The sequence below is a fragment of the Microtus oregoni genome, unplaced genomic scaffold (genome assembly GCF_018167655.1).
Source record: "Microtus oregoni isolate MIOR12 unplaced genomic scaffold, Mior012 000055F_ref0000237, whole genome shotgun sequence".
Lineage (NCBI taxonomy): Eukaryota > Metazoa > Chordata > Mammalia > Rodentia > Cricetidae > Microtus > Microtus oregoni.
Genome location: NW_024543831.1, coordinates 12,466,217 through 12,493,851, shown reverse-complemented (window position 1 = coordinate 12,493,851; position 27,635 = coordinate 12,466,217). Strand labels below are relative to the sequence as shown.

Sequence of the window (27,635 nt, the reverse complement as noted above, 5' to 3'; positions counted from 1 at the left end):
TGTGCCTTACTCTCTCTGAGGATTGTATGGGGGTGGGATGAGAGGGTATGTGAAGGGAATGGGAGGAGGGGAGGAAGTGGGAACTTGGATTGGTATGTATAATGAAAAAATAGTTTATTTTCTTTTTAAAAAAATAAAAATAAATTTAAAAAAAAACAAACCTCACTTGAGTAAGGTGTACAATCACAAGGACAAGCCACATGTGGCAAAAAAACAAACAAGGCATGTTTTTTCATAGAAGCATATAAACATATAACAACAGGCAGCTATAATGAATAATCTTCAGGGAACTCACTCCTATCCATTCCATGTGGAAGGGACACAAACACACATTCCAAGAACAACCCACGTTGTGGAGGAACATAGGTTACAAGACTCTAGTCTTACTTACTTAGAGTTTCCTCAGAAGCTCTCAGAAATCTCATACAGGTTTGTTCATGGTCTGTGTCCCGACAATCACTAAAAATAGAAAAACAAAGTTAATGCCTATAAAATGAAAACAAGAATGTATGAGGAATGAGAAATAAGCAAAATCATAGATACTCTGAAAACTAAAATCTATAAATAAACATCATATTTTTGAAACTCAAATGAACAATATGTAGACTATAACTAGGGAATTGAAGAGTAGTATACATAGTATCAATGAGTATATCTAAAACAGAATAGTAAAACAAAAATTATGAAACAGTAGCTAGGAGTGGAAGACTGAGACTCTAGAGACATTTGTTTGGAGTTCCAGAGGAAAGAATGGAGAAAGAAGTTGAGACAGCCATATTGGCATGTAACACCTGAGTATATTTTGGAGAAAAGAATATGTGAGGATTATAAAAAAGAAATTATTTTAAAGTACTGAAATAGAAATTATGTAAGTATACTACAGACCCAAGGCAAAGTTCCTGTGAACAGTTAGAAGTATCAAGAAAAAAAGCAGAAGGTTCAAAATGCATAACTGTTATCTAGAGTTTTATGTTCGATGAAAGGAGAAATATATTTTGGACACTGCAAGACAAAAAGCAATTGAGAGGCACATTGCTGACCATGTAACATTTTCGTTTGAATATAATTTCAAAACTATACAATTCCCCCATTTTTTTTCTTCTTTTCTAGTACAGTATACATTGAACTCAAGGCCTGTGAACACTTGGCAAGAAGTCCACATTGAGCTGTTCTCAGCCCCCAACCCTCGTTTGAAATGTTCAGTTCACTAGATATAGTCATGCGCATGTATACAACCAGCTTCTCTAGAGACTGAGGCAAGAAGACCATTTGAATTGAAGAATTCAAAGCTAACTTGGGCAATATAGAGACCCCCATCTTTCTAGATAGACAAACAGAGCTAGGAAACTTCTAGTACCCCAGAAAGAAACTGCATTTCCTTAGTCATCATGCCCCAAACACCTTCCTGCCCATTTCTCTGCATTAAACACTGGGGTTTTAAATGCTTCTTGCTCATAGTATACAAATGTTGCTGACATTTTATACCTGCATCTGTATTTCAGCAATATATTTCTTTGTAGAGTCTGGGTTTCTCTTCTGGCTCTAAATTATATATACACACAAGCCACAAATTTAGTCACTTAAATATTAGCATTTTACACTTTTCCTTTTAAAACTATCTTTGACTTACTATTTGAAGGGGAACCATTGCTTTGTTGACAGAATTGAAATCAGTCTTCTAACTGATTGGGTCAGACATTGTTCAGTGATCTTTCTCTTTGTCTCTGTCTCTCACACACTCCTCTCCTTACATACATACACACATCATTTTTATTCAGCATACTTCTTGACATAAATTGTTCTTTTTATAGACTTATACAAGCATTAAAAAGCCAAGACCCATTTTAGATTTTTCAGAATAGAAAACCCCGTGTGAATGACAAGTGATTTTATGCAATATTTTATTTGGATGAGTAGAAATGTTATATAAGTGACTTTTTCAGAAATATATTACATGATTTTTATCTATGTTATTTATACTAAATTAGTACTGTCACTCTTGTAAAAGTTATAGGGTGCTTATGAATAATATCCTTATAGTCAAGGTCAGTGATAAACAAATTGGTAGCCTAGTATCGAGGACACTAGATTAAACTGCTAAGTCCATTTGATACAGATATTTCAAGGCTTTTCTTCTGTCTGCATCAACTACCATAAAACTAAATTTAATAAATTTCTCAGTACATTCAAATGAGGACTTAGGTACATATATAACAATCTCAGAGAAGCTATAGAAACTCATCTTCTATATTCTTTCTCTTTTGTATATGCTCTGTGTCATTCATATTTTTGTGTGACTAAATAATGAAGTTGTATATGTATCACTCAAGTATGTCAGTGAAGCGCCACCTGTTCTTTTCATTGATGTACTTTTTTATTTTTGAAATTGAATGACAGCATTTTTCCCTTACCTTTCCTCCTTCCGTATTTTTCTATATACCATTCCTTGCTCTCATGGAAACTATTTTTTATAACTTGGTTAACTTGAAGTAATGTTACATTTTGGAGATGTTTTCTGATAAAACATTCAAAGTAAAGAACTGAGTGATGTTGCTTCATTACTTTTCTTTTACTATGTTTATAAACCATGCATATTTATAAGTACAAATGAATTATCTGGGATGAGGATCCTAGGGTATAAGCTCCACAGAGGATGAGCATCTGCTTCTTTGTTCCTAGTCCTAACATGAAAACAAAACGGTCACTTTATATAGTCCAGACACTAATTGTTTGTCAGATATGTAGCTGGTACATAAATTCTCCATTATGAAAGCTGTCTGTTCACTCAAATTCTTTTGTTGCTCAGAGGCCTTTTCACTTCATACAATTCCATCTTTCAGTTCAGTGTTTGTTATTTCCCAAGAACTTAAATTATTTTTCAAAAAAAGAAATGCCTTTGCTCACGCCTCTACCTTGTTTTTTCTTTACAGTTCCAGACTTTAAGAGCTGGGTTTTAGTTTACACTAAGGGTTTTTATCCATTTAGAAGTGGAAAAATTTTTCAAAATCATTTATTGAGGAAGCTGTCATTTCCTTAATATATATTTTTGAATCCATTTAAAAGTCAGGTGGCTGTAACTGTGTAGGTTTATTTCTGCATCCTCTATAGTAATACACTGCTTTACAAATCTCTGTTGTGCCAGGGCTTTTCTGTTTTGTCACTGTGTCTCTGTAGTATAACTTGCATCAGGTATCATAATAGCTGTCCTGTTGCTCTGGATTGCTTATGTGCCTCCTAGGTATTTTGTGATTCCATGTGAATTTTAGGATTGTATCTCCTATTTCTGCAAAGAATGTCATTGCATCTAATTTGTAGAGCTCCTTTGGTAATATCCATGCTCACTATATTCTGCCAGCCTACGAACATAGCAGATCTTCCCAACTGCTAGTGTTTTATTTATTTAATTTTATTTTTCAGTGTTCTAAAGTCTTCATTATAGAAATCTTTCACATTTTAGTTTAAATCTCTTCCTAAGTATTTTTAATATATTGTGAGTTGGACTCTTTTCTTCATTCTTTCATACCTTTGAGAGTCTTCATTAGTTCAAAGAACTCCTGGTTGAGTTTTTAGAATTTCTTATGTACAGAATCACAATGTATGTAAATAGGGATAGTTTGACATCTTCATTTTTCACTTATATCCTTTTAATTTCTTTCGTCTCATTGTTTTGAGACTTCAAGGGCTGTTTTGAATATTAGTAGATCAAGTAAATACCCTTGTTATTACTATGTAGTGGGGTGCTTTGAGTTCCCTTCCCTCCCTAATATGGTGGGCCGTGTAGATGCCATATTGCAGTGAGATGCCCCTTCTGGGCCTAGTTTCTCCATGACTTTTATCTTAAAGGTACTTTGGACCTTGTCAAAGGCCCTAGGTAGATCAGGGAAAATGATCCTATGTTATTTCTGTCCTCGAGTTTATTAATGTGATTTTATTTGCATATTTTAGACTATCCTCACACCCCTAAAATGAAACTTTGTTCATTGGTGAATGACCTTTTTTTATGGATATTTTATTTTATTAATTTCCAAAGTAGTTTTCCCCCCTCTGGTTCATTTTATTTATTTATTTTTATTCAGCTATATATTTGTTTCCATTCCCTCTCTTCTTCCCCCTCCCCTTCTACCTTCTCCCATGATCCCCACGCTCCCTATTTACTCAGGAGATCGTGTCTTTTTCTACTTCCTATGTACATTAGATCAATGTATGTCTCTCTTAGGGTTCTCTTTGCTGTCTCAGTTCTTTGGGATTGTGAATTATAAGCTGGATTTGCATTATGTCTAAAAACTACTAATGAGTGAATACATATTATCTTTGTCTTTCTGGATTTGGATTACCTCACTCAATATGATGTTTTCTAGATCCATCCATTAGCTCCCAAATTTCAAAAATGTCATTTTTTTTCCCATTGTGTGACTGTATCACACCTTTATCCAGGTTTGCTTTGACGTACAGGACCTACCTATAACATTTTTTGAATAACACTCTACCTTACATATGAAATCGTGAATTGAGCTTGAAAATGTGCTGGAAGAATGTCATATTAATTCTTTTTTTTTTAAATTTTTTATTGAGAAAAAGAAAAAAAAAGTTTCTGGCTCCTCCCAGCCTCCCATTTCCCTCCCCCTCCTCCCACCCTTCTCCCCTTTCCCCTACTCCTCTCCCCCTCCCTCTCCAGTCCAAAGAGCAGTCAGGGTTCCCTGCCCTGTGGAAAGTCCAAGGTCCTCCCCACTCCGTCCATGTTTAGAAAGGTGAACATCCAAACTGGCTAGGCTCCCACAAAGCCAGAACCTGAAGTAGGATCAAAACCCCGTGCCATTGTCCTTAGCTTCTACTCAGCCCTCATTGTTCGCCATGTTCAGAGAGTCCAGTTTTATCCCATGCTTTTTCAGGCACAGTCCAGCTGGCCTTGGTGAGCTCCCAATAGATCGGCCCCACTGTCTCAGTGGGTGGGTGCACCCCTCGTGGTCCTGACTTCCTTGCTCATGTTCTCCCTCCTTCTGCTCCTCATTAGGACCTTGGGAGCTCAGTCCGGTGCTCCAGTGTGGGTCTCTGTCTCTATCTCCATCCATCACCAGATGAAGGTTCTATGGTGATATGCAAGATATTCGTCAGTATTGCTGTAGGATAAGGTCATTTCAGGTTCCCTATCCTCAGCTGCCCAAGGAACTAACTGGGGACATCGCCTTGGGCTTCTGGGAGCCACTCTAGGTTCAAGTCTCTTGTCAACCCTAAGGTGGCTCCCTTAACTAAGATTTGTGCTTCCCTGCTCCCCTATCCAACCTTCCTTTATCCCAGTCATCCTGTTTTCCCAAGTTCCCCCCATCCTCCCCATCTCACTTTTCTCTCCCCATCTCCCCTTACCCCCATCCCACCCCACCCCCAAGATCCCAATTTTTTTCCCAGGCAATTTTGTCTACTTCCCATAGCCAGGAGGATAACTATATGTTTTTCTTTGGGTTCACCTTCTTATTTAGCTTCTTTAGGATCACCAATTATAGACTCTGTGACCTTTATTTATGGCTAGAAACCAATTATGAGTGAGTACATCCCATGTTCATCTTTGTGGGTCTGGGTTACCTCACTCAGGATAGTGTTTTCTATTTCCATCCATTTGCATGCAAAATTCGAGAAGTCATTGTTTTTTACCGCAGCGTAGTACTCTAATGTGTATATGTTCCACACTTTCTTCATCCATTCTTCCATTGAAGGACATCTAGGTTGTTTCCAGGTTCTGGCTATTACAAATAATACTGCTATGAACATAGTTGAACAAATGTTTTTGTCATATGATGGGGCATCTCTTGGGTATATTCCCAAGAGTGGTATTGCTGGGTCCAGGGGTAGGTTGATCCCGAATTTCCTGAGAAACCGCCACACTGATTTCCAAAGTGGTTGCACAAGTTTGCATTCCCACCAGCAATGGATGAGGGTACCCCTTCCTCCACAGCCTCTCCAGCAAAGGCTATCATTGGAGTTTTTTATTTTAGCCATTCTGACAAGTGTAAGATGATATCTCAAAGTTGTTTTGGTTTGCATTTCCCTGATCGCTAAGGAGGTTAAGCATGACCTTAAGTGTCTTTTGGCCATTTGAACTTCTTCTTTTGAGAATTCTCTGTTCAGTTCAGTGCCCCATTTTTTAATTGGATTAATTAGCATTTTAAAGTCTAGCTTCTTGAGTTCTCTATATATTTTGGAGATCAGACCTTTGTCTGTTGCGGGGTTGGTGAAGATCTTCTCCCAGTCAGTAGGTTGCCTTTTTGTCTTAGTGACAGTGTCCTTTGCTTTACAGAAGCTTCTCAGTTGTAGTAGGTCCCATTTATTCAATGTTGCCCTTAATGTCTGTGAATGACCTTTTTGATGTATAGATGGTTTTGTTACATTTGTGTGTGTGTGTGTGTGTGTGTGTGAGAGAGAGAGAGAGAGAGAGAGAGAGAGAGAGAGAGAGAAAGGTAGTTGGTAATGGGGATGGGGTACACATCTTCATTCAAGTGTGCATGCATATGTATATGAATATGCTTGTGGAAGCCAGAGTCAGTTTTCCATTGTCTGCCAAGGCTATCTTAGGGTTGGACTCTCTCACTCAAATCTCTCTTTCTCTTTCCCTGGATGGGGGGAATCTGGATGTAGCCAGACTCTCTAGATTCCCAGACAGGAAGTGGGGAAAAGAATGAGAAGTAGTATGCATGAACACTGAGTGTGTGTGTGTGTGTGTGTACATACATCATACATACACATACATACATACATACACTCAGTCCCCAGGCAAGAGATTCTGGCATCTGAGCATCTGTTAGCTAGGAAGTCACAGAAAGTGTCTCAACTGTGAGAGAGGAAGGTTGCTGCAGGTATTGTGGTTTCAGCAGTAGCTAGAGTGGAAGGTTATAGTCTTATAACAGGTCGTAGCAGCAGTGTGGGCCCTATTCATGCTGAAGGTCCAAGGACAGTCAAGGAGCCCTCTGCGTGTCACTTCTTGACACACAGACACACAGACACACACACACACACACACACACACACACTTCAGGTGTCAAGAGATAGTTAGTGTGGAACCATGCCATTTCTGTGTGTGTTTATTACTTTATGAGGTCCAGGTGAGAGAGTTACACCCTTTGCTTGGTCTGTCATGTCCAATAAGTCCTTGGGCCTGGTTTCCCTGATAGAAGTTTAATACATTTAATGCCCTTATGGTTTAAGTTTTCACTCCAGTAAACTACTCTAAAGAACAAATAGCAGTTTCTGCTGTGTGTATTATGCCTGACAGAATGTGTGGTTTTGGGGTCTCCCTGGGGACTATAGTCACACTTTGCTCTCAAAATGAAGTCAAAAGCTACTTGTAAAATGGAGTCTGTTAGAGAAATACACAGCCTGAAATACACAGTATTTTGTATAGTATGGGGTAACTTAGATCAGAGAATAGCCTGATCTCAATGCGTAGGATAATGTATGCAGTAAGACATTAATTGCTAACAGAAGAAGTGGAAAGGAAATATACTGAACAGATAGTGATTTGTATTAGAGCTATATAAGAAAAATTTGAAAAGAAAGTAAGTAGAAGGGGAAATAATCAAAGAGAAAGGGTGGGAATTAGGCAGTGCAGCCAAAAGTTACTAGAAAAGAGCTAGAGGCAGCATTGTGCATTCAAACAATTTTATATAGCCCCAACACTCAAGGACTGAACAGGGAAATCGCTACTTCAGACCAATGAGTTCTTTGGCAAAGCCTATCAAGAAGAAAATGAGATGGGAAAACAAAATTGGACAGAATAAATTAAAGCAGGTCTACTAAATTGAAATTAAATACTAAATAAGGAACATATAGAAGTGAAGGAAAGAGAGCTGGGGGTAGGGGTTCAGAGCCTGGATGCAGGTCCCTCCCGTGGATGCAGGGGGCCAGGTCTGCTCTCTGCATTCCCTTGTAAGTTGCCACCTCTGTGCATCCCCTAAAGGGGACTTGTCTCTGAGGTCTACTTCATTGGCTGAGACCAGACTTGTATTTCACAGAATACCACATGGTTCTGACTCACTGTTTTCCCCTTCTGTGTAGAAGTATTTATAGGTCAAATCTCAGAGTATAGTTCCCAGGATACTCTGGGTTCCCAGAGTAATCATTACCAGGAAGGACATTTATACCTCTAGAGCCCTATGCCACTGACTCCGCAGGAGTCTTAAGATGACTGCTCAAGTGTTCCCCTCCCTACACCACCATTTCCTTAGTAGTTCAGCTGCTGTGTGTACTCTCCTTCCTAGCTCTCCCCTTTTTTCCAATTACCTGTTACTGAATGTACTGTGAGAATCTTCTGACACTCTGTCTTGTGGTGCTGACCCTCAAAATGGACTCTGACTCTCTCCTTCTGTTTTCCAAAGATTCTTTTTTGCTACTAAAACTAGTATTTTCCACCATTTCCTCCTCATTGATCTTTATTATAAGTACTTCTTTGAGTGTCCAGAAAGCAGAGCTATTTCTTTCTTATTAGCTGCCATTATTCATGGGCTCGCACACTTCATCACTCATGTCTGTTGAGCTCTTAGAGTGCCCCCACCCTGCCTCTCTCCCTAAGCACTGTTTGAAGTGCTGCTTTGCAAGAACTGTCATCCCATACAATACCACAGTAGGATGAGGTTGATATTTTTACCGTTCCCATTAGTTTCACTTATGCAGGTAAACTAAAACTTAGAGAAGTAACTTGCAGTTCTGTAATAGTGCTGACCCAGGAGTCACACTAAGATGTGTATGACTTTGTAGAGTCTTAGCTCTTAACCACATACAGTATTTCCTTTCTGCATAGTTTTCTCTAAAAACAAAATTGTTCAAGTGAACTAAAACATCTGTAAAGTGTATGTAATGTTTTATATATGTGTGTATATACATGTATATGTGTATATATGTATAAAGTTTCCCTTGACAGAAAGCACTATAGACTTGAGGAGCTGCAAATGTCTAGATTGGAGAAGACTCTACATTGTTCCTAAAAGCAAATCTCCCAAAGCTTGAAAGGGAGCCATTGCTTTCATAGCTAAAAATAAATAGTAAAAGACATAAAAGAATTATAAAATCTAAGAATTTAAGGACCTTGAAAATAATCTACTTCTGTGTGAACACTATATATGAAAGAAAGATGTATCACAGAATAATTAAGGTGGTTGTTTTGCTAGTGTAAAAAATTGTATATAATCTCTAGTCTTACTATATTTTTCTGATTTATTTTATAGGTCATTATCTTGAATTGACATATAAACAGGGTTGTTCAGCTAACAATTTGTCGTGTCAAATATGTAAGGATTATACAGCTAGTACTTTAGTAGTTCAAATCTGGCTGAAGATATGGCTCAGTGGTTAAGAACGCTTGCTGCTCTTCAGAGGATCTGTGTTCTGTTCCCAATACCCTTCCTTATCCAATGGTTTACAATAGTAACTCCAGCTTGGGGTGATCTGATGCCCTCTGCAGATAACTTCAGTAATATGCATAAATCCCCACTCATACATATACACATAATAAAAAAATTTTAAAAATACTCATACATATATACATGTAATAATTTTTTAAATTAAGTCTAAATCTAATGACAACAGCAAAAAAACCCTACATAATGAAAATCTATACTTAAGATTCTATACTCAAGAAATACATGTGTATTGCTTACTTTTAACTATTTTTATATGTTTATGTGCACGTGTGTGTGACTGTATATACGTCTGGAGGTCAGAGAACAACCTTGGGTATCATTCCTCAGGAATGCTGTCCACCATGGTGTTGAAACAGATTCTCTTTGCAGGAGGAAGCAAATGGATTGGCTGGGAAGATGGGTAGATTTCAGAGGATGATGTGGGTAAGGAAGATCAGTGTCAATTCAGGAAATTATATACCATTTAAAATGGCTGTAGTGATGGGACTGGAGAGATGGTTCAGCGACTAAAAGCACTGACTGCTCTTCCAGAAGACCAGGATTCAATTTTCAGCACCCACATGGCAGCTCACAACTGTCCGTAACTCCAGTTCCAGTGGATCCAATACCCTCACACAGACCTATATGAAGGCAAAAACCAATGCATATAAAATAATAATAACTTATTAAAGTGGCTGTAGTGTAATATGGGTGGGGAAAAGTGACAAGGTGATTATAGTCCAGAGGACATAACTGATCTGTGTTCCTGCTGATGAGGGAAAACGTATTTTGTGATACAGGGCACCACACAGTTAGTTGTTCCCTCTAACTATTGTTTGTGCCTCATTCTCCTCCCCTCTTTCATGCAGTACATCCTTTCTGCTTACCATTCTCAGATCCCCACCTCTCCATCCTTGCTAGAATGGCGTTATGTGCTCCCAGTGCCTGTAAAGGCACAGCTGCTTTTTAGCATCTTTACAGTTCTGTTTTATTTAATAACTTTCTTTGTATTGTGGATATATGAACTTTCATCTGACTTAAAGCAAAAATCTACTTCCAATTCATACTAAAAGCCTCATTAAATATGAATTGGCCATCAAATTTGTCTATCAAATGAGCTTGTAATGGGAAAAAGATTTATATTTGCATTTCATAAAGAAGAAGGAGCTATCATGGGCCCCTGTTCTCAGGCTTAATGATGCCTCTGAATTGTATTTGCCTTAAATAAGCAGACTTTACACATCTCATTCCCCTTTAGTAAAGCCTGATTCTCACTCAGTCCAAATAGCAGAAAAGCACAGCTCTGATGTAGGAGTTCAGTGGGGCAGTACTAACCCTTCTCAAACATTTGCTCAGGTTTATTTAGCAAAATCAAGAAAAAAAAACACACATATTCTAGAAAGACACATTGTATTGTACTGTTCTTCACATAAGAGCATATTATTTGAAACTGTTTTGTTTTGTTTTGTTTTGTTTTTCAATGCAGGGCTTCTCTGTAGCTTTGGAGCCTGTTCTGAAACTAGCTCTTGTAGACCAGGATGGCAGAACTCAGAGAGATCTGCCTGCCGCTGCCTCCCGAATGCTGGAATTAAAGGCATGCGCCACCACCACCCGGTTCTGATTGGAACATTTTAATGCATAACAGGGGTTCAGTATTTATGTTACCCACTTTTCATCCATGAGCAAAGTATAAGCTAATCTGTGTACCTAGAAGACCCCCAACCTCATTTTGCCACTTACCTAATATTTTGTATCAGATAATCTCCTAAGTGATATTTTTCAGTGTTTTTCTTTTTCGGTTTCTCCCATTTACCCTTTTTAATGCTAAAGAAGAGGGCCTAAACCAGAAAGCAGGTTTCAGATAATCCCTGTGCAAAGTATCTGACAGTGTTTATCACTAGCTACTTTCTTTCATTTCCTTTAGACTGAAGTAAGCAGACCCCATGCTTGTAAGCAGAATCATTTCTAATCTGGCCATTCTTCATTTTTTTCTGTGTCCCATTGCAAGTCTTTTAGGGCAGCTGCTTCCCCCTGCAAAAGAAAAGAAAAATCATGCATAAAAAACATCAGGCAGTATCTTGCTAAAATGAGAATGAGAACACAGAGATGTGCTAGGTTCACTGACCTCCAGGAAAGAAAGGAAATGGAGTTGGGTTTGCAGGGTATTGCAGGACAGTTGAGATGAAGCTAAGTAAAGCCTGTCTTGGACCAGCTGGGATCTCTACTAACTCTGGTCCCACATTCCTTCCCACCTCACCAAAGCCCTGCTTCTTCCCTGCTGTGTGCACATTTTGCCCCCATTTCAAGAGCTAAACTACTGAAAAAAACAGCTGAAAAAAAACTACTCACATTTTCATTCCTTAGTATCTTGTTAGTTCTTTCATACTTCTTTATTTCCTTGTGACTATCAAACTTACATTATATTCTCTGGGTCTGGGTTGTTTCAAATGCTAAAGAATGTTTCAAGAATTTCTTTTTAAATGCAAAGAAATTCTAATATAGGAGAGTTCAGGATCCCTCAAAGATTACCTAGTTGTCAAAATAGGATCATGCTAAATACAATGTGGTACTCCAGCTTCTACCCTGGGAGAGAAGAGGCCAGAAAAATCCAAAGATGTGAGCAGTTGAATATTGTATCAGTGTGTACCCATGTGTTTTCTGAGGTTTTTTAAAAATATTTATTTATTTATTATGTATACAATATTCTGTCTGTGTGTATGCCTACAGGCCAGAAGAGGGCACCAGACCTCATTACAGAGAGTTGTGAGCCACCATGTGGTTGCTGGGAATTGAACTCAGGACCTTTGGAAGAGCAGGCAATGCTCTTAACCTCTGAGCCATCTCTCCAGGCCATGTTTTCTGAGTTTTGATGAGGGTGCCATGATACAAAAGAAAAGTAAAGCTAGATGAAGGTTGTAGAAGCTATGCTATCCTCGTAGCCTTTCTGTAAATCTGAATTATCACAAAATGTTTTTAAATTTTTAATAGTACTAAAACCAATACTTTACAGGTTTGGAATATTTAGTAATAAATGTGTCAAAGACAAACATATACTAGATTTCCCTACAGCGCTCTTGGTCTAAACCCCTCCCACACTCAGGAGTCACAGAAGCCTAGGTTTTTCTGCTGGTTGTTTCTGTCTCAAAAATTATGAGCAGTTAATTGATGACTCTGAAGCTAGTTTTCTTGCATGTCTAACTGAGATATTCCTCACTGCCTTAAGAGACTGTCCTGAGGACTGCCACACAGCCTGCCACATGTAAACTGTCAGCATCTTATTCATGCATAGTAACCATCTGGAAGGCTACTTTGAGAAAAGTAGAATTTGTATCTCTGGTTTCACTTTATCCTTGTTTTCACCCCTTAAAATTATTCATTCTTTCCTTAATGATGTATAGAATGGTCTGGGTCTTGACTTTTCCTAAAAGTAGGATGAAAAAAACAAGCAAGCAAAATTAATAAAGCAAGATATAACTAAGATGGTAAGAGACCCTACAGTTGGCCTTCTCCCTCTGTGCCTTCCTCCTATGTCCCCTTCAGGTAGGCCCGAGAACAGGACCTGCCTTCCCTGAGACTCCTATTTCTAGTCTGCCCACGTATACTCTGGACTTGGCTTTTCCAAGCACATAGTTGTTTCTAAGCCTTCTTTTCTTCATTGTGATTTGACGGGATCCTCTCCTCTCAAGAAAATTTCTTCCATCAGAAAAAACTATGCTTTAGTTAATTTTATTCAGTAAATATTTATTGAAAACCTCCTTTTTGCTAGATCCAATATAAATATAATCCCAGATGTTAGAATTAACTAAATAACAAGTACGATCTAATTTATAATTTAAATTAAATAAATAGATTAGTAAAAAGGTACAGTTGTTGGAGAGAAAGTGGGATAATATAGAATACTCTTCTCTGTGGCTTAAAAGTACAGCCCTGGGAGTCCATGGACCCAGAAGAATTTGTCCATGTTACAGCTCTTGTCAATATTACCTCCTTGCCTAAAACAATCTCTTCCTTGGTCATAAGGTCCGAAATTTGTTTCAGAGAGCTTGAAAATATGGTAAAAATGTCCCCATTGTAGACAGTATCAATGAATTCCATACTAATTTTTAGTTATCTTTCATACAACACCTTTCAAAGAAAGAGAAGCATAGTCAAGCCTTGACATCTGCTATTAGTCTCCTCTGCTAAAGCCACCATCTCTCACCCTGATCCCTTCACCCGTAGTTCAAATGAGTTAGAGAAGACACAGTCAAGCACCCACTGAGGAAGCTTTCTAAAGGCTGCATATTTTCATTAGCATCACAGAGTAGTTTTTGCCCGGTCTTGACAAAGCTTCTCCAACCTTCCTTAGTCTCATCATGTTCCCTAGGCTTTCAAACTTTACTTTAAAATTTCAGTCTTTTTGGCTCCACATTCCCACAAGTTTAGAATTTCAATCTTGTGATTTCCTTGCCCATAGATCCTTAGTCCTTTTGGTGCTGGTGCCTACAGCTAGAAATCTGAGCATAGGTACTTACTCAGATTGTAAGAATGTGGGGAAGCCAGGAAAACTGGCTGAAAGATTTAAGGGGAAAGCAAAGGGGTGGTATCTGCCCATTTTGCTTTCTCCTTTTTAAGTTACCATTAACATGTGTGGATAGTAAAGGAATAGAGAAGCATGGCCTTGAAGTGTGGGCAGAGCTTTACTTGCAGAGAACAATTATAAGAAGCTGCATTTCCAGGATCCCTGTATCTATAAATTGGACTACTGAGTTCCACATTTATACGTGTCTCAGAACTATTTCTAAATGGGTCTTAAGGTGCCACAGATGTACAGAACAAATGCCTAGCCTATCCTGCTAATGAACATGCAAACAGTTTTCCCCATCTGCTGCCTCTCTAAAAGCTAGGAAGGCCTTCTTCAGTGATCACAAAGAACATAATGACTGTGTACAGAGAAGTCAAGTACAAAGGCCAGCAGCCTTTGCAGGTCACCAAAGATTAACAGCTGCCTCTCCTTTGATTGGGAGAGCTAATAACAGTTACTCTACTTAATAATTGGATGGGCTCCCAGGCCATGTAATTCAGATTGAAGCTGTCATTTTTTTTTTCTGCCCTTTAACTAAGCTAGGTTATTAGAATGAAGCCACTAATCCTATTAGTCAGTTGTCAGTCCATAGTGGGAGAGAGCAAGGGAAGACAGAGCTGCTAAGATGTTATAGCAGATGTAGAAGAAAGAACTGTACATTCCATCTCTAGAGGTACTTTTTCTTGATCAAATCATAATTATAAAACTTTTTAAGTTCTTTATGAAATTATATTTTTAGCTTTACATTCTAGGTGCAGAGTATTTGCAAAGGAGGTAAAGGAGGAAGATAGACTTAGTTACTATAGAATTTATCCTACTAGAATAAAGTGTTTTCAGCTAAGGAGTAGTCTTTACTTGTTAACTGTTATATACATCCTATGCTTGACTGTGCTTGGAAACACAGAGACCAGAGCGTTTAAGCTTATCATAGACACAAATAAATATATAGAAGATTTGGCTTTAGTTGAAAGGATCAGAAAGTCTCACTGGAAGAAGTAACTTTTGATCTGAGTCTTAAAGGATTGAAAAATGGCATGTGAACACTAAGACTGAGAAGGCAATAGTTCTGATGGAGAAAATAATTGTGTTGAGCAGTTTTAGTGTCGTTGCTCTCTGTGCACGCTTAGGAGGAGCATGTATAAGACAGTATGTGGGAGAGTGCCCACTACTGGGGCATTGAGGTACCCAAATATGAAGAGAGCAGCAAATGCCAAAAGATAGGCACAAAAAAATCAATGTGACAAGACTTGGGAAGAGACGGAGGAAGGCCACCTATTCCTGTCATATCTGTCTGAATTATTGTGTGAAAGTGATTTTATTTTTTCATTTATATGTTTAATGTCACATGTTTGAAAAGTTTCTTTTTAACCCCTTAATTTCAACACTTGAAACAATTCATCATTAAGATACCTTGATTTCCCTTTTTAGTACCCATGAAGTAAAGAGGTAATCTCAAGCCAGGTTTGGTGGCTTGTGCCTTTAATTCCAGGCAAAGGGAAGTGGGTTCGAAGCCAGCCTGGTCTATGTAGCAAGTTCCAGACCAGCCAAGTCTTTATGCATTGTCAGACCTTGTCTCAAGAAAACAAAAACAAAAAAACCAACAACAACAAAATAATCTCAGACATTATAGACTTATTATGACTGCCTTTAATGTTTAGAGAGGGACAAGAGCTGTTTATCTTGCTTCCTTAAGGAGTGGGATCCATTGGGGTTGGTCTTTCTTATAATACGGACAGGTCTCAATATTAACTTAATCTCATATGTCATAGGATGTTTTTGTTGTCTACTATTTATTATTAGTTGAGCCATTCGTCCAACAAGTGCATACCATTGCCCTTTTCTGCTAGAACTAGGATTGAGTGATGAATCAATAGCTCATAAGGAGCTTGTAGACTGTAGGGTAAGAGAGCAGATTAAACAAATAAGAGTTGACGGCAGGGCATGAATGAGAGGTTAGGAGGATGCTAAGCAAAGTGTCCATCATTTGACTGTGCACAGTGGAATAGATCAGAGATTGCTTACTTCATATCTAGTTCAGAAGTATATATTACCTTGATTCCTGAAGGAACTGAATTTTTTAAATTTTACAGTTGATTTTTGCCTCTTGCTTTATTTTCCTAAAATGATTAAAATTTTAGGAAATTTTTCTATTTTCAGTAATATGTTAGTAAGAAAAATGGTTTGAGTTGGTTTTCATCGTTCCTGAAATTTCTGATTTTTGTTCTGCTAAATGTCCATTAGAGTCAGTGCCTTAAGATCTTCAGGAGGTCATAGCCATGTTGGCATATCATAAAATGCTTTCAGCTGGGTGTTGTGGGTTTTTTTCCCATTTTTGTATACATTAAACTGCTCTGCTTTTACTCAGTCTGCCACTTCTACAGTGTTGATCTAGGCTCCTCCTTCCTGCCTCAAGCAGAAGACTAAACTGAATATGGGAACAGTAGGCATGGACAGAATGGGCAGCAGTCAAGCTGAAGCAGAAATAAGATTATCATCATCCTGGAGGCTGAGACAGTGTGAGAGTAGAGGAAAAGAAAAGAGCGTAAAGAGCCAGTGTCTTAAGATGTGTTAAATCTGGATCCTTGCCCTCAGTTACTGTGCTTTACAGATGTATTTCACTTGTTCTTAATAAGTTGTATATTTTTAAATACTGTATCTATAATTTGAGTATAATACAAAAGTTTTTTTTTTTTAAACAGGGTCTCTCTCTGTGTAGTTGGCTGTCCTGGAACTTGCTATGTAGACCAGGCTGGCCTCAAGCTCACAGAGATCTGTATTGGGATTAAAGATTTGTGTGTGCCAGCATGCCCAACTGTGTTTACTTCTTGATGCAGAGCCCCTTCACTGTCTTCATTTGATTTCACATATCTCATAGTACCATAGGCCGAACTAGTAGCTGCCAAATAGTATTCATATGTAATAATTCTATAATAGACAGATTTAATTTATGGTACTATTTCACAAAAAGAGGATTGGCTGCAAAAGAGAAGTGAGGAAACTTAATTGGGTTATAGAAATAGCTGTGTCTTGATAAGCATTTGTCAGATTTAATTGAATACTGTCTACTTAAGATATCAGTGTTTCACTCAGCTATAAAAAAGTTGAAAATATCAAACCATAAACAGCCAAAAAACATAAGATACTCACTTCCTAGTTATCAAGAAAAGATAAATACAAACCTCACAAAATGTCAGCACATACTGTTGAAAGGACTAAAGTTAGAGAGACTGATAGAACCAAACTTATATAAAAATATGAGCTAACTGAAATGACTAGTGTACCCTGGTGTGTACACAGATTGATTAAAATATTTTAGGACACTGTTTGCCCATAGCTAGTAAAACTAATTTTGTGCACAGCTGTGACCCAGAAGTTCCACTCTTAAGCCTATGCCCAATTCATCTTATGTGCCAGATATGTACAGCAATATTGTCCAAATGGAGCCACATAAAACTAAAAAAGCTTCTATACAGTGTAGCATATGAATGGGGTGGGTTTGGACCAGAATATGTTGCTATCATATTTTTTTTACATGTGTGGTAATTAAAAACTAAGGCATTATGGGGCTAGCATGAAACCTGACATAAGGGAGATTACCAGGAATCCACAAGGATGACTCCAGCTAAGACCCTAAGATACAGTAGAAAGGGTGCCTGAACTGGCCTTCTCTTGTAGTCAGAGTGATGACTACCTTAATTGTCATCATAGAGCCTTCATCCAGCAACTGATGGAAGCAGATGCAGAAATCCACAGTGAAGCACTGGGCCATGTGTCTGGAGACCAGTCCAGAAAGAGGTGGGGGACAGGGGAGGGAGGAGCAATAATATGAGCAAAGGGGTCAGGTCCATGTGGATGCCCACAAAAACAGCTAACCTGAGCTAGTGGGAGCTCACTGACTCTGGACTGATAGCAAGGGAACCTGCATAGGACAAACAAGGCCCTCTGAATATGGGTGACAGTTATGTGACTGGGGCAGTCTGTGGGACCACTGGCAGTGGGACCAGGATTTATCCCTAGTGCTTGAACTGGCTTCTTGGAGCCCATTATTTTTGGAGAGATACCTTGCTCAGTCCTGCATCAAAGTGATGTGTCAGACTTTATTGACTCCCCATGGGAAGCCTTACTAAGGAGTGGATGGGGGGGGTAGAAAGAGCCAGAGGAGAGGAGGGAGTGAGAACTAGGATAGGTATGTAAAATGAAAAAAGATAATTTTAAAAAATTAATTAATTAAAATTAAAAAACATAAAATAGTATAACAGAAAATTGTTCTTTCCTTCCCCATGCCAGAAGACTACAAAGAGTTTAGAGAAATTTCTTTACAGAAAAGTTATGTATAATTCAGAAATTATATGGAAATCATCATAGATTGAGTTCTGAAATACTTAATATCCTAGCAAAAGCAAAGAGAAAAAATGTATACAACAAACATGTTCAGCTGCCTGGTATGCTGACAAACATCCTAATGGAGAAAACCTATGGAAGTCAGCTGCTCTTGTTACATAGGACTTATGATTACAGGACAGCTGTTTCCTTTTCTTGATAAATGTGCTTTGCCATCTCCTCGCTGCTATGTCCTGCCAATCCCTTACTTCTTTCTGCCTGTCTTAGGCTATAACTTGCCCAGAAAAGCGTTTTCCCCAAAATATGATTGATCACCTATATTCATGCATCCTTTGCCTTCCCTTCAGGATACTAACTGTAATAAAAGTCACTTATAATGATGTGATTGGTATGTGTCCCATTCATCAGACTTTAAATTCATAATTCAGGTGACCATGTCTATGTTCACCACTATTTGCCCTCATTTCCCTGCACCAAGAAATCATTTAGCAAATATATCTCAACTGCACACTAAATATTTCATTTGCTTAGAATTTTATGCCTAGGATATTGTACTAACCTCTGTTTGTGTTTCTGTCTAGAATGTGGCAGATCAGATTGCATTTCAAGTTGCTGGTGGATTAACAGCCCTTGAACACATCCTTCAAGTAGTGGCCCCTGCCTCAAACATGAACACGGTTTCACGAATTCCTCCAAAGTAAGTATAGTTTCTTAATCTGAATTTCATTTGTAAGTAATATCTGCCTTGTTCTCATATGGGGGAACCGCAAGAAAATTGTGTCTGTGTGTATTTAGACTTGAATAGCAAGAGCTTATATTAAGGAGAAAAACAGGGTTGCTTGACTTCATTTACAAAATCCAAATTAGCCTCAAAATCCTTATAAGGAAATCTTTTTAGTCTGTGATTCACTCTATACTTAAACCAAGAAGAACTGATGAAGTCCTGGAATAAGAGGGGAAGAAAGCTAACCTTCTGCGTTTTATGTGAAAGAGTTAGGGCCATAGCCTGGAAATGAGCCTGCAAATCTACAGAAATCCTCAAACTCAGAAAGAGCATTCTGAGGCCAAGACTGCCAGAGTCTGGAGTCCCAGCCAGATTGCTGGAAACTGAATTGCACCTCAGTCACTAATGGTATATTGTCCTTTGTCATAAAGATCCTATGTACATTTGGATCTAATTTCTATCTTCTGATTTGATCAACTCATATTGTTAGTGTCTGTCCATTTGAAGTATAGTATAGAAAATATTATTTCAGAAGTATTTTTTCACAGTTGTAGCATATACAATTTCTAGGCAGTTTATGGGGATTCTTATTTGGAGTTTAAATGAGTTTTTGATAAAATTTTATCTACACCTCTGAGAAAATGTTATCTTTTAGCTAGTAAAATAAACAGAAAGTTCCATTTGTTCTTTGGGTGCAATGAGGGATTAAAAAAAAACAAACACAACAGTTTGTCATTTTTTCCTGGGATACATTTTGGTAAGATTAAAAAAAAAACAAAAACAAAAAAAAACCACTCACCACATTGACTTCAGAGTCCCACAAATCTAGGATCTGTTTACCCCAGCAAGTGCCTCATTCACGTTGCAGCTCTTTCCCTATTTGGGTAGAATGTATGTAAGAATCTTTGCAAACTGTGGAAAGTGTTTTATAACTGTTAGGTGAAGTATATTAAGTAGTGGTCTTACCTGATTTAAATTATAGTCTGTTTGCATGAGGTACTTACAAGTAACACAAACTTCTTGACACAATTAACATGAGTTCTTTTGCTCTGCTGACAAGATAGAGTTGATTAAATGGAAGGTATAGCCCTTAAGTCTGTGAGACAGAAAGTGCCACATCAGACAGTTGCAGCAGGCATAACGGTTTCTCTGATATTGAGGCATTTTTCATCAAAATATTTTATTCCCATGTCATTGTTGGGTATGAGAGATGAGAATCACTTCTGTGTTGATTGGCAAGAAAGGAAGGAGAAAAGGACTGAGATGTGTAAAAAGTACTTAAGATTAAAAAGTGAAATGGCATTTGATTCTGTGTAGTAATAAGGGCGGCGGCGCTGTGTTCCCAGCACCCCGGCCGCCTGCCCGGCTAGCTTATGCCCGAAATAACAACACACAAACTGTATTCATTTAAACACTGCTTGGCCCATTCTCTTCTAGGCTAATTCTCACATATTAATTTAGCCCATTTCTAATCATCTGTGTGTAGCACCCCAAGGTGCGCTTACCGGGAAGATTCTAGCCTATGTCCATCCTGGGTTGGAGCTTCATCCCCGGAGCGGGGCATGGCGTCTCTCTCAGGCATCTGCTCCAGAGAGGAGAGCTGTCGAGACTCTGAGCTCACTTCCTCTTCCTCCCAGCGTTCTGTTCTGTTTACTCCTCCCACCTATCCTCTAACCAATAAAATGGGCCAAGGCAGTTCCTTTATTAGCCAATGACCTTCCTCCATCAATTCTGTGGTTCAGTGTTTTGATAATCATTAATAATTCATGTTGTCCAGCTTGAGTTTATCTTGAGATTTTTAAATTCTGGTTTTTGTTTTTATTACTTAGTTTTCTGGTGAGTGTCAAAACACATGATCCAAAGATCTTGAACTAGCAACCTAGATTAAATGCCATTTCTCAAAAGCTGCTTTTGCTATAGGCTAAGATCATGTTCTTATGCTTATCTGTATTTCTCCTTAATAGAGCAGAAGAAAGTGTCCACAGTTCCTAAAAAAAAGACTTATGTGAGAAATAGTATGTTCCTGTTGGAAAAGAGAACTGGAACCCTGAGAGTCTAGTCCAGTGCCCTCCGCTGTCAGCAGCACTTGACCACAGTGCCATGATGAGAACTTGTTTCATTGCCAATAGATCAGAGTTTTCAGCTTTACGTTGCCCACAGATAGAAACCAGCATCAGGAGCCATAGTCATCTAGTAGTGACTCTGGATTCTCTTGTCTGAGCATACACTCAAGATTGTAACTGTGTTTACCGTCTTCTTAGATACTTCTTAGAGCTACTGTGTTAAAGTGGAGTCTTCTGTGCTGCTTATCCATAGATAGGTGAGAGAACTTCTTCTGGTACTGTAGCCTGAGTCAGAGCAGGCTGCTGGGAATATGTCTGTGTAAACTTAAAATTACTTTCTGCACAAACTCCTGCCGTGGCCCTGAACTTTCCATAGGACCTTGGTACCTCACTTGCTCTCAGACGGCCCAGATCTCCCTTTCCATCCCTGATTCTTACTACTCATCTCCATGAACCTTCTGCCGTCTTATCTCATTCAGAATCCCTGTTTTCTTCTTCCTGTGATGCTGTATGGCTCTTAACGGAGAGAGCTGGCAGTTTAGGCTACCCTGTATTGTTTAATTTTCCTCAGTGATAAGCAGCAGACTTAAACCATTGTCTAGAAAATAGCCATCATTTTGAACTCCGGAATCCTATGACTGACTGACTGTAAGCCTGATGCATCTCTGGCCAGAAGCCCTGAGTTCCATGTGCATAGAAGAAACTCTCCCTGCTCCTTTTTTCTTACCACACTGTGTTTCTCAGTTACTTCACATAGTGACTCTTTAGCCTTGCTTTGTCCATAGTTATTGCAAGGTAGCTTCCTAAGAATAGTATTTCCTTCTATATTTCCTTTATTTTTAAGGATTCATTTTGTTTTTTTATCTATATGAATGTGTGGTTTATATGTGTACACATGTGTACAAGTACCCTCACTGTGAGCTGCTTATTATAGGCACTTGAAATTAAACTTTTTTTCTCTGTAAGAGCAGGAAGCTCTCTCAACTTTTGAGCCATTCTTCAGCTCTCCCCGCTCAAAAACCCCTAAAGATTTCCTAAGGTGAAATTAAGAATATGGAACTAGAGATTTCATAATTTGATTTTTCTTAGAAACAGAAAAATACTATGTCATGTAAATGTACCATATTTTCAGTACCCATTTGTGGTAGTTTGAATATAATTGCCCCCATAAGCTCATAGGGAGTGGCACTATTAGGAGGTGTAACTTTGTCAGAGTTTATGTGACATTGTTGGAGGAAGTGTGTCACTGGAAGTGGGCTTTATGGTTTCATATATGCTCAAGCCACACCCACTGTCTCAATTTACTTCCTATTGCTTGTGGCACAAGATACAGAACTCTCAGCTACTTCTCGAACACCATGTCAGCCTGCATGCTACTGTGTCCTGACAAGATGATAATGGACTAAACCTCTGAAACTATAAGCCACCCAATTAAATATTTTCCTTTATAAGAGTTGCTATAGTCATGATGTCTCTTCACAGAAATACAGACCCTTAAACACCATTCATCAGTTGATGGATATCTAGGCTGTTTCCATTTCCTAGTTCTTGTGAATAAAGCTATGATAGGGAAGAAGTACCTCTGTGGTAATATAATATATAGAGCCTTTGGGGTCTATACTCAAGAGTGGCAAAGCTTCATCGTGTGGTAGATCTATTTTAAGGTTTGTGAAGAACTGCCACACTGATTTCCAAAATTGGCATACCAGTTTGCATTCCCACCAGCAACAATCAAATATTTCCCCTTTTCCCACATTGCATCAGTATGTATTATCGATTGTTCATTTGATCATGGCCATTCTGACTGGGGTAAGTTGAAATCTCAAATTAGTTTTAATTTACATTTTCCAGATGGCTAAAGATGTTGAATATTTTTTTAAAAAAAATGTCCACTGGTGCAATAGTGGCACAAATGATATAGGGATAACCAACCACTTTTCTGATTGGATCCAGAGTCAAGTGGATAAAACCCATACCTGGCACTGTTAAAGGGTCCAAGAACATATACTAAATAGGTCATAGCCCCTAAGGGACAACCTAAAACTTTTTCTACTAATGGACATAGTATTAAAATGATTTCTAATGATTTGTTGCTGTGGTGGTTTGTATGGGAATGGTTTCCATAGGCTCAAGTATTTGAATACTTGTTCCTCAGTTGGTGGAACTGTTTAGAAAAGATTAGGAGATATGTCTTAATGGAAGAGGTATATCACTGGGTAGAGGGTAGAGTGTAAGGTTTAAAAAGCCCACACAGTCCCCAGTTAGTTCTTTCTCTATTTCTACTTATTATGAATCATATGTGAGCTCTCGGGTACTGATTCAGCACCATGCTTGCCTGCCTGCCTACTGCCATGTTCCCAGCTGTGATGGCCATAGACTTTCACCCCTGGAACCATGGGTCCCAAATTAAATGCTTTCTCACATAGGTTCCCTTGGTCACAGTGTTTTGTCACAGCAATAGGAAAGTAACTAAGACAGAAGTAGACTAGTGATGACAGGTCTGACCATGTTGTTCTTTGGAGAAATGAAAGACTTTGGGACTTGGGGCGGTTCTTTAAACATGTGAGTTCTATAAGAACAGGTAACGGTACTTGCTACCGTCTTAATCTTTAAGGGTTCCTCATCCTTTTAGAATTAGAACTTAGTTTAGATCTTTAGAGCATTATTTTCTATTTATAAACAACTGAAAAATATGAAAATATTTAGACTTTGCTGTCTAAAACGTGATCACAGTGGACCGTGTCTGGCCATCTTAATAAAAAGCAAGTGTTTCATGAGAACTTAATCATTCATTTCACCAATTACTTATCTGACACTAGTAGCTAATTGCCTAATTTTAAGGTGAGTTTAAGATGTTTAAGGTCAAAAAAAAAAAAAGATGTTTAAGGTCAGAGAGACCGGGTGGTGGCGGCACACGCCTTTAATCCCATCACTTAGGAGGCAGAGGCAGGTGCATCTCTGTGAGTTTCAAGGCCAGCCTGTTGTACAGAACTAGTGCCAGGACAGGCACTAAAGCTACACAAAGGAATCCTGTCTCAGAGGGGGAAAAAAGGCTCACAGAGTGGTTACATACATATGCCTATCTTCCTTTCTTCATGCTCCCAACCCTAAATCCTAGCAGCATAATTCGACTCAAAACTTTAATCCTGCAGCTACAGTTCATAATGTATTTATTATTAGAATTAGTTGTAATTTTAACAACTAGAAAATAGGTATCATATTTTGTAAGACAGTGTTTATTGAAAGCAGTAAAATTTTACAGCATTTAACAAAAGAAACAAATGATTGGTTTGTCTCATTTCAGGGAAGGCTTTTTTATTTGAATTACAATTCTGCTCATCTCAGGGAAACCATAGTATCTATCTACCCTAAAACATGGTGTGCTCAAGCAGTAGACACAGACTTTCAGGGAACTACACTTTCTTTTACTCCTCTCTTACACATCATGCAAGGAGATCCAAATGCTCAACTGTGCACCAAACTGCTACTAGAAAGTACCCTCATGCACGATAAGAGAAAGTGACACTACAAGGTCCAGGGCACATGTGCTGTGGAAAGCAGCAGTAGCAGTGTTACAACTTTGGTGTAGCCATACCTGCACAAAGGCAGTCGCTTTCCCCGTGGGACTGTCACATAATAAATTTATTTAATAACTGCAGGATCTATTACATTTTTTACTAAATTACCATTTTATATAGGTAAAGAAACAAAAGTTTTTTAAAAAAACTGGTTTCTCCCCCATCATCACATCAGCTGAACTGAGACTATACTCCCTCCTCTCTGCCTTATTGCCTACCTGCTGTCACCAAAAAACAGCTTAACCAACCCGTATTTTTTGAATTTCTTATATTCCGAGATCTGTATGTTTGTCATCAAAAAAATCTTTTACCGCTTTGAAGAATATGAGATTAATAAATATATTCTGTATCACATCATACAACAAAAGAAAAGAGAACAATGTAATTTAAAGTGTTAGTATCTGAGGACCTTTGGTTGAATATCTCATAAGCTAGTATTTGTGGGGTGGCAGTGCTATATGTACTGCCATATTGTAGATGTATAGTATAGTGTTGTATGTATTTACTGCTTTAATAAAATGAAAGCATTTCATTGGTATAGTTTTAAAGACTGATAATCTGATTGCAGAGGATTTGTTGTTACTGTGTTTTTATAGTTTGTGTGTGGGAAGACCATCATTGTTTGGCTAACCCTGATTTATGCTTTTGTAGTTGGGTGTGGGTACTGTGTGTGAGAGATGGTTTGGGGCCACCTTTTTTTTTTCATAACAGACTAATAATTAAATTCACTGGTACATCATTTGGTACCGTGAACCAAAATCGTTTGTAACTATTTGTATGAAGAAGATACAATGTTCAGGGGAAATGTAACAATTATTTTCAGGGGCTGAAGAGATGGCTCAGTGGTTGAGAGCACTGCCTGCTTGCTCTTCTAAAGGTTCTAAATTCAATTCCCAGCAACCACATGGTGGCTCACAACCATCTGTAATGAGATCTTGTGCTCTCATCTGGCCTGCATGCATGCAGACAGAATGCTATATATATAATTAATAAATAAATAAATAAATCTTTTTAAAAATTATATTCAGAAAAAATGCAAGATTTCTGTATATTTACTGCCTATTTAGGATAAATTTATCAAATAATTTCCTTCTCATAAGTTCAGATGTAGCTTTTTAAATAATTGGGACCCATGTTGCATTCCACTGTGTGCACTGTGTCATAGACTTTCAGTAATGTTAGCAAAATACTATTTACCAGTATGGAAGAAACTCAAGATCTAACCCACTGCTAAATAATTGCATATTTATAGACAGAAAAAATTAATATATGTTTTAAATCACATTTTATCTCTAAAAAACAAGTAACTTTCTCCAGTAGACAAAGTAAAATGAAATGTTTTAGAAGCATAGTGATTGATAAATATATTTCTTCACTTGGCGTACTAAGGTATTTTGTTTATGTCTCAAAGGCTTTTTGCATAGATGGTTACAGTTGACAGCTGTTGAACCACTAATAAGATTAAAGTAAAGAAATTAGTTGTGTCAACTTTAATCTGCTGTTTAGCACTGCAAACCACCTGGGGTCTTCTCCAGAGCCATCTTATTTAATACTGAACTTTAAATTACATAATGGGATCCTACCTTAGATTATGTTTAAAGACTTTATAATAATAGCTGCCTTATATCAAATTAATATTAGCAGTAAAAATAATGGTTTAGCACTAGAAATAAAAAATTATTAATTTGGTACTTACCCTACATTTTAATACATTATCGTAATGTTTCAACATACTTTCTAAGTTAGAGGTTAATTTGAGGAAATACAGATGAGCTTATTAAGTCAGTGCTTTAAATATATATATATATATATATATATATATATAAAATTTTCAATCTAAAATTAAAATGTCACTGTGGAATACTGAAATTGCATATTCTGTTTGTGCCTAATTTATCAGTTTAAAACACTTTGAAATATCACATCTAGTTGGAAATTTCTTACTCCTTGCTCTGAGGAATTATTAGGACAATTATTTTAAAGTTAATTTAAATTTCCCTGACATTTTATTATGTATGTAGCATAATACTAATGTTGATACAGTGAAAGTTGACTAGTTAACAGACAGGATTAGCATCATGGGAAGACCCCTTTTGAATGGATGGGTGTTGGGTGTTTAAGTCCTTCGCTATGCCCCTCATTCTTAACTCTTCCAGCATCTGAAAGGCAGTGGGGGGGTTATACTAGCTAAAACAGGGTGTGAGCAGTGAGATGGCGCTGCCTGACAGCCTGGGTGAGCTTGACCCCTGAACCACACGCAGAAAAGACAGGAAGGATTCCCACAAGCTGTCCTCTAATCATACGTGCATTGTGGCACATTAAATTTCAGATGATTTTTAAAAGCAAACTTGAAAAACAACGCAGGACAAATGGTAGAAATTTTAACCTTTTCTCAATAACTAACACTGAGTCACCTGTCACAATTATCAATTTCAATTTTAAAAAAACTACCAAAATGTGCCACAAATCTAAATTCTCTGTTGTGAAAAAATGTCAAAATTGAATAATTTCTTCCTGTTTAAATTTCAGCAATATCTAATTTTCTTGTAATCTAATAATCTAAATTTCTTGCTGGCAAGACATCTTATTTATTGGGTATCTTTAAAACAGAACTTTACAATGTTTCATGAAACACATTTTTTTAGCTTTTTAAGTTAGCATGTAAAATAATGAGATTTGTTGTGGTATTTGCATTCACGCATACTTTATTCTTATGAATCTCTCTTTACCCATTGCCTTCCCTCTCCCCACATTGTTCCCATTTGCTTTTGTGTCATACACTCTGTGCCTTTCTCCATCTTCCCCTTTAACATCTCTTCCTGTTATCACAGTCTCTTTTCTGCCTTGAGACCTAGACACCCACACATGCATGGGCACACATAGGGACACACACAGACACACAACATGCAGATAGAAATGCAAGTCTAGAGTCTGCCTCTGAGAGAAAACATGAAGTATTTGCCTGTCTGAGTCTAGTTTATT

General features: G+C 37.9%; 1 protein-coding gene across 1 annotated transcript in view; it reads left to right on the top strand.

Moving 5' to 3' along the window:
* Window positions 1–27,635, top strand: part of Scaper (S-phase cyclin A associated protein in the ER) — a 343,723-nt gene that overhangs the window by 223,807 nt on the left and 92,281 nt on the right. Inside the window, exon 24 of the mRNA XM_041638504.1 lies at window positions 18,870–18,985. Coding sequence (XP_041494438.1) covers window positions 18,870–18,985 — 116 coding nt within the window. The remainder of the gene's footprint in view (window positions 1–18,869; window positions 18,986–27,635) is intronic.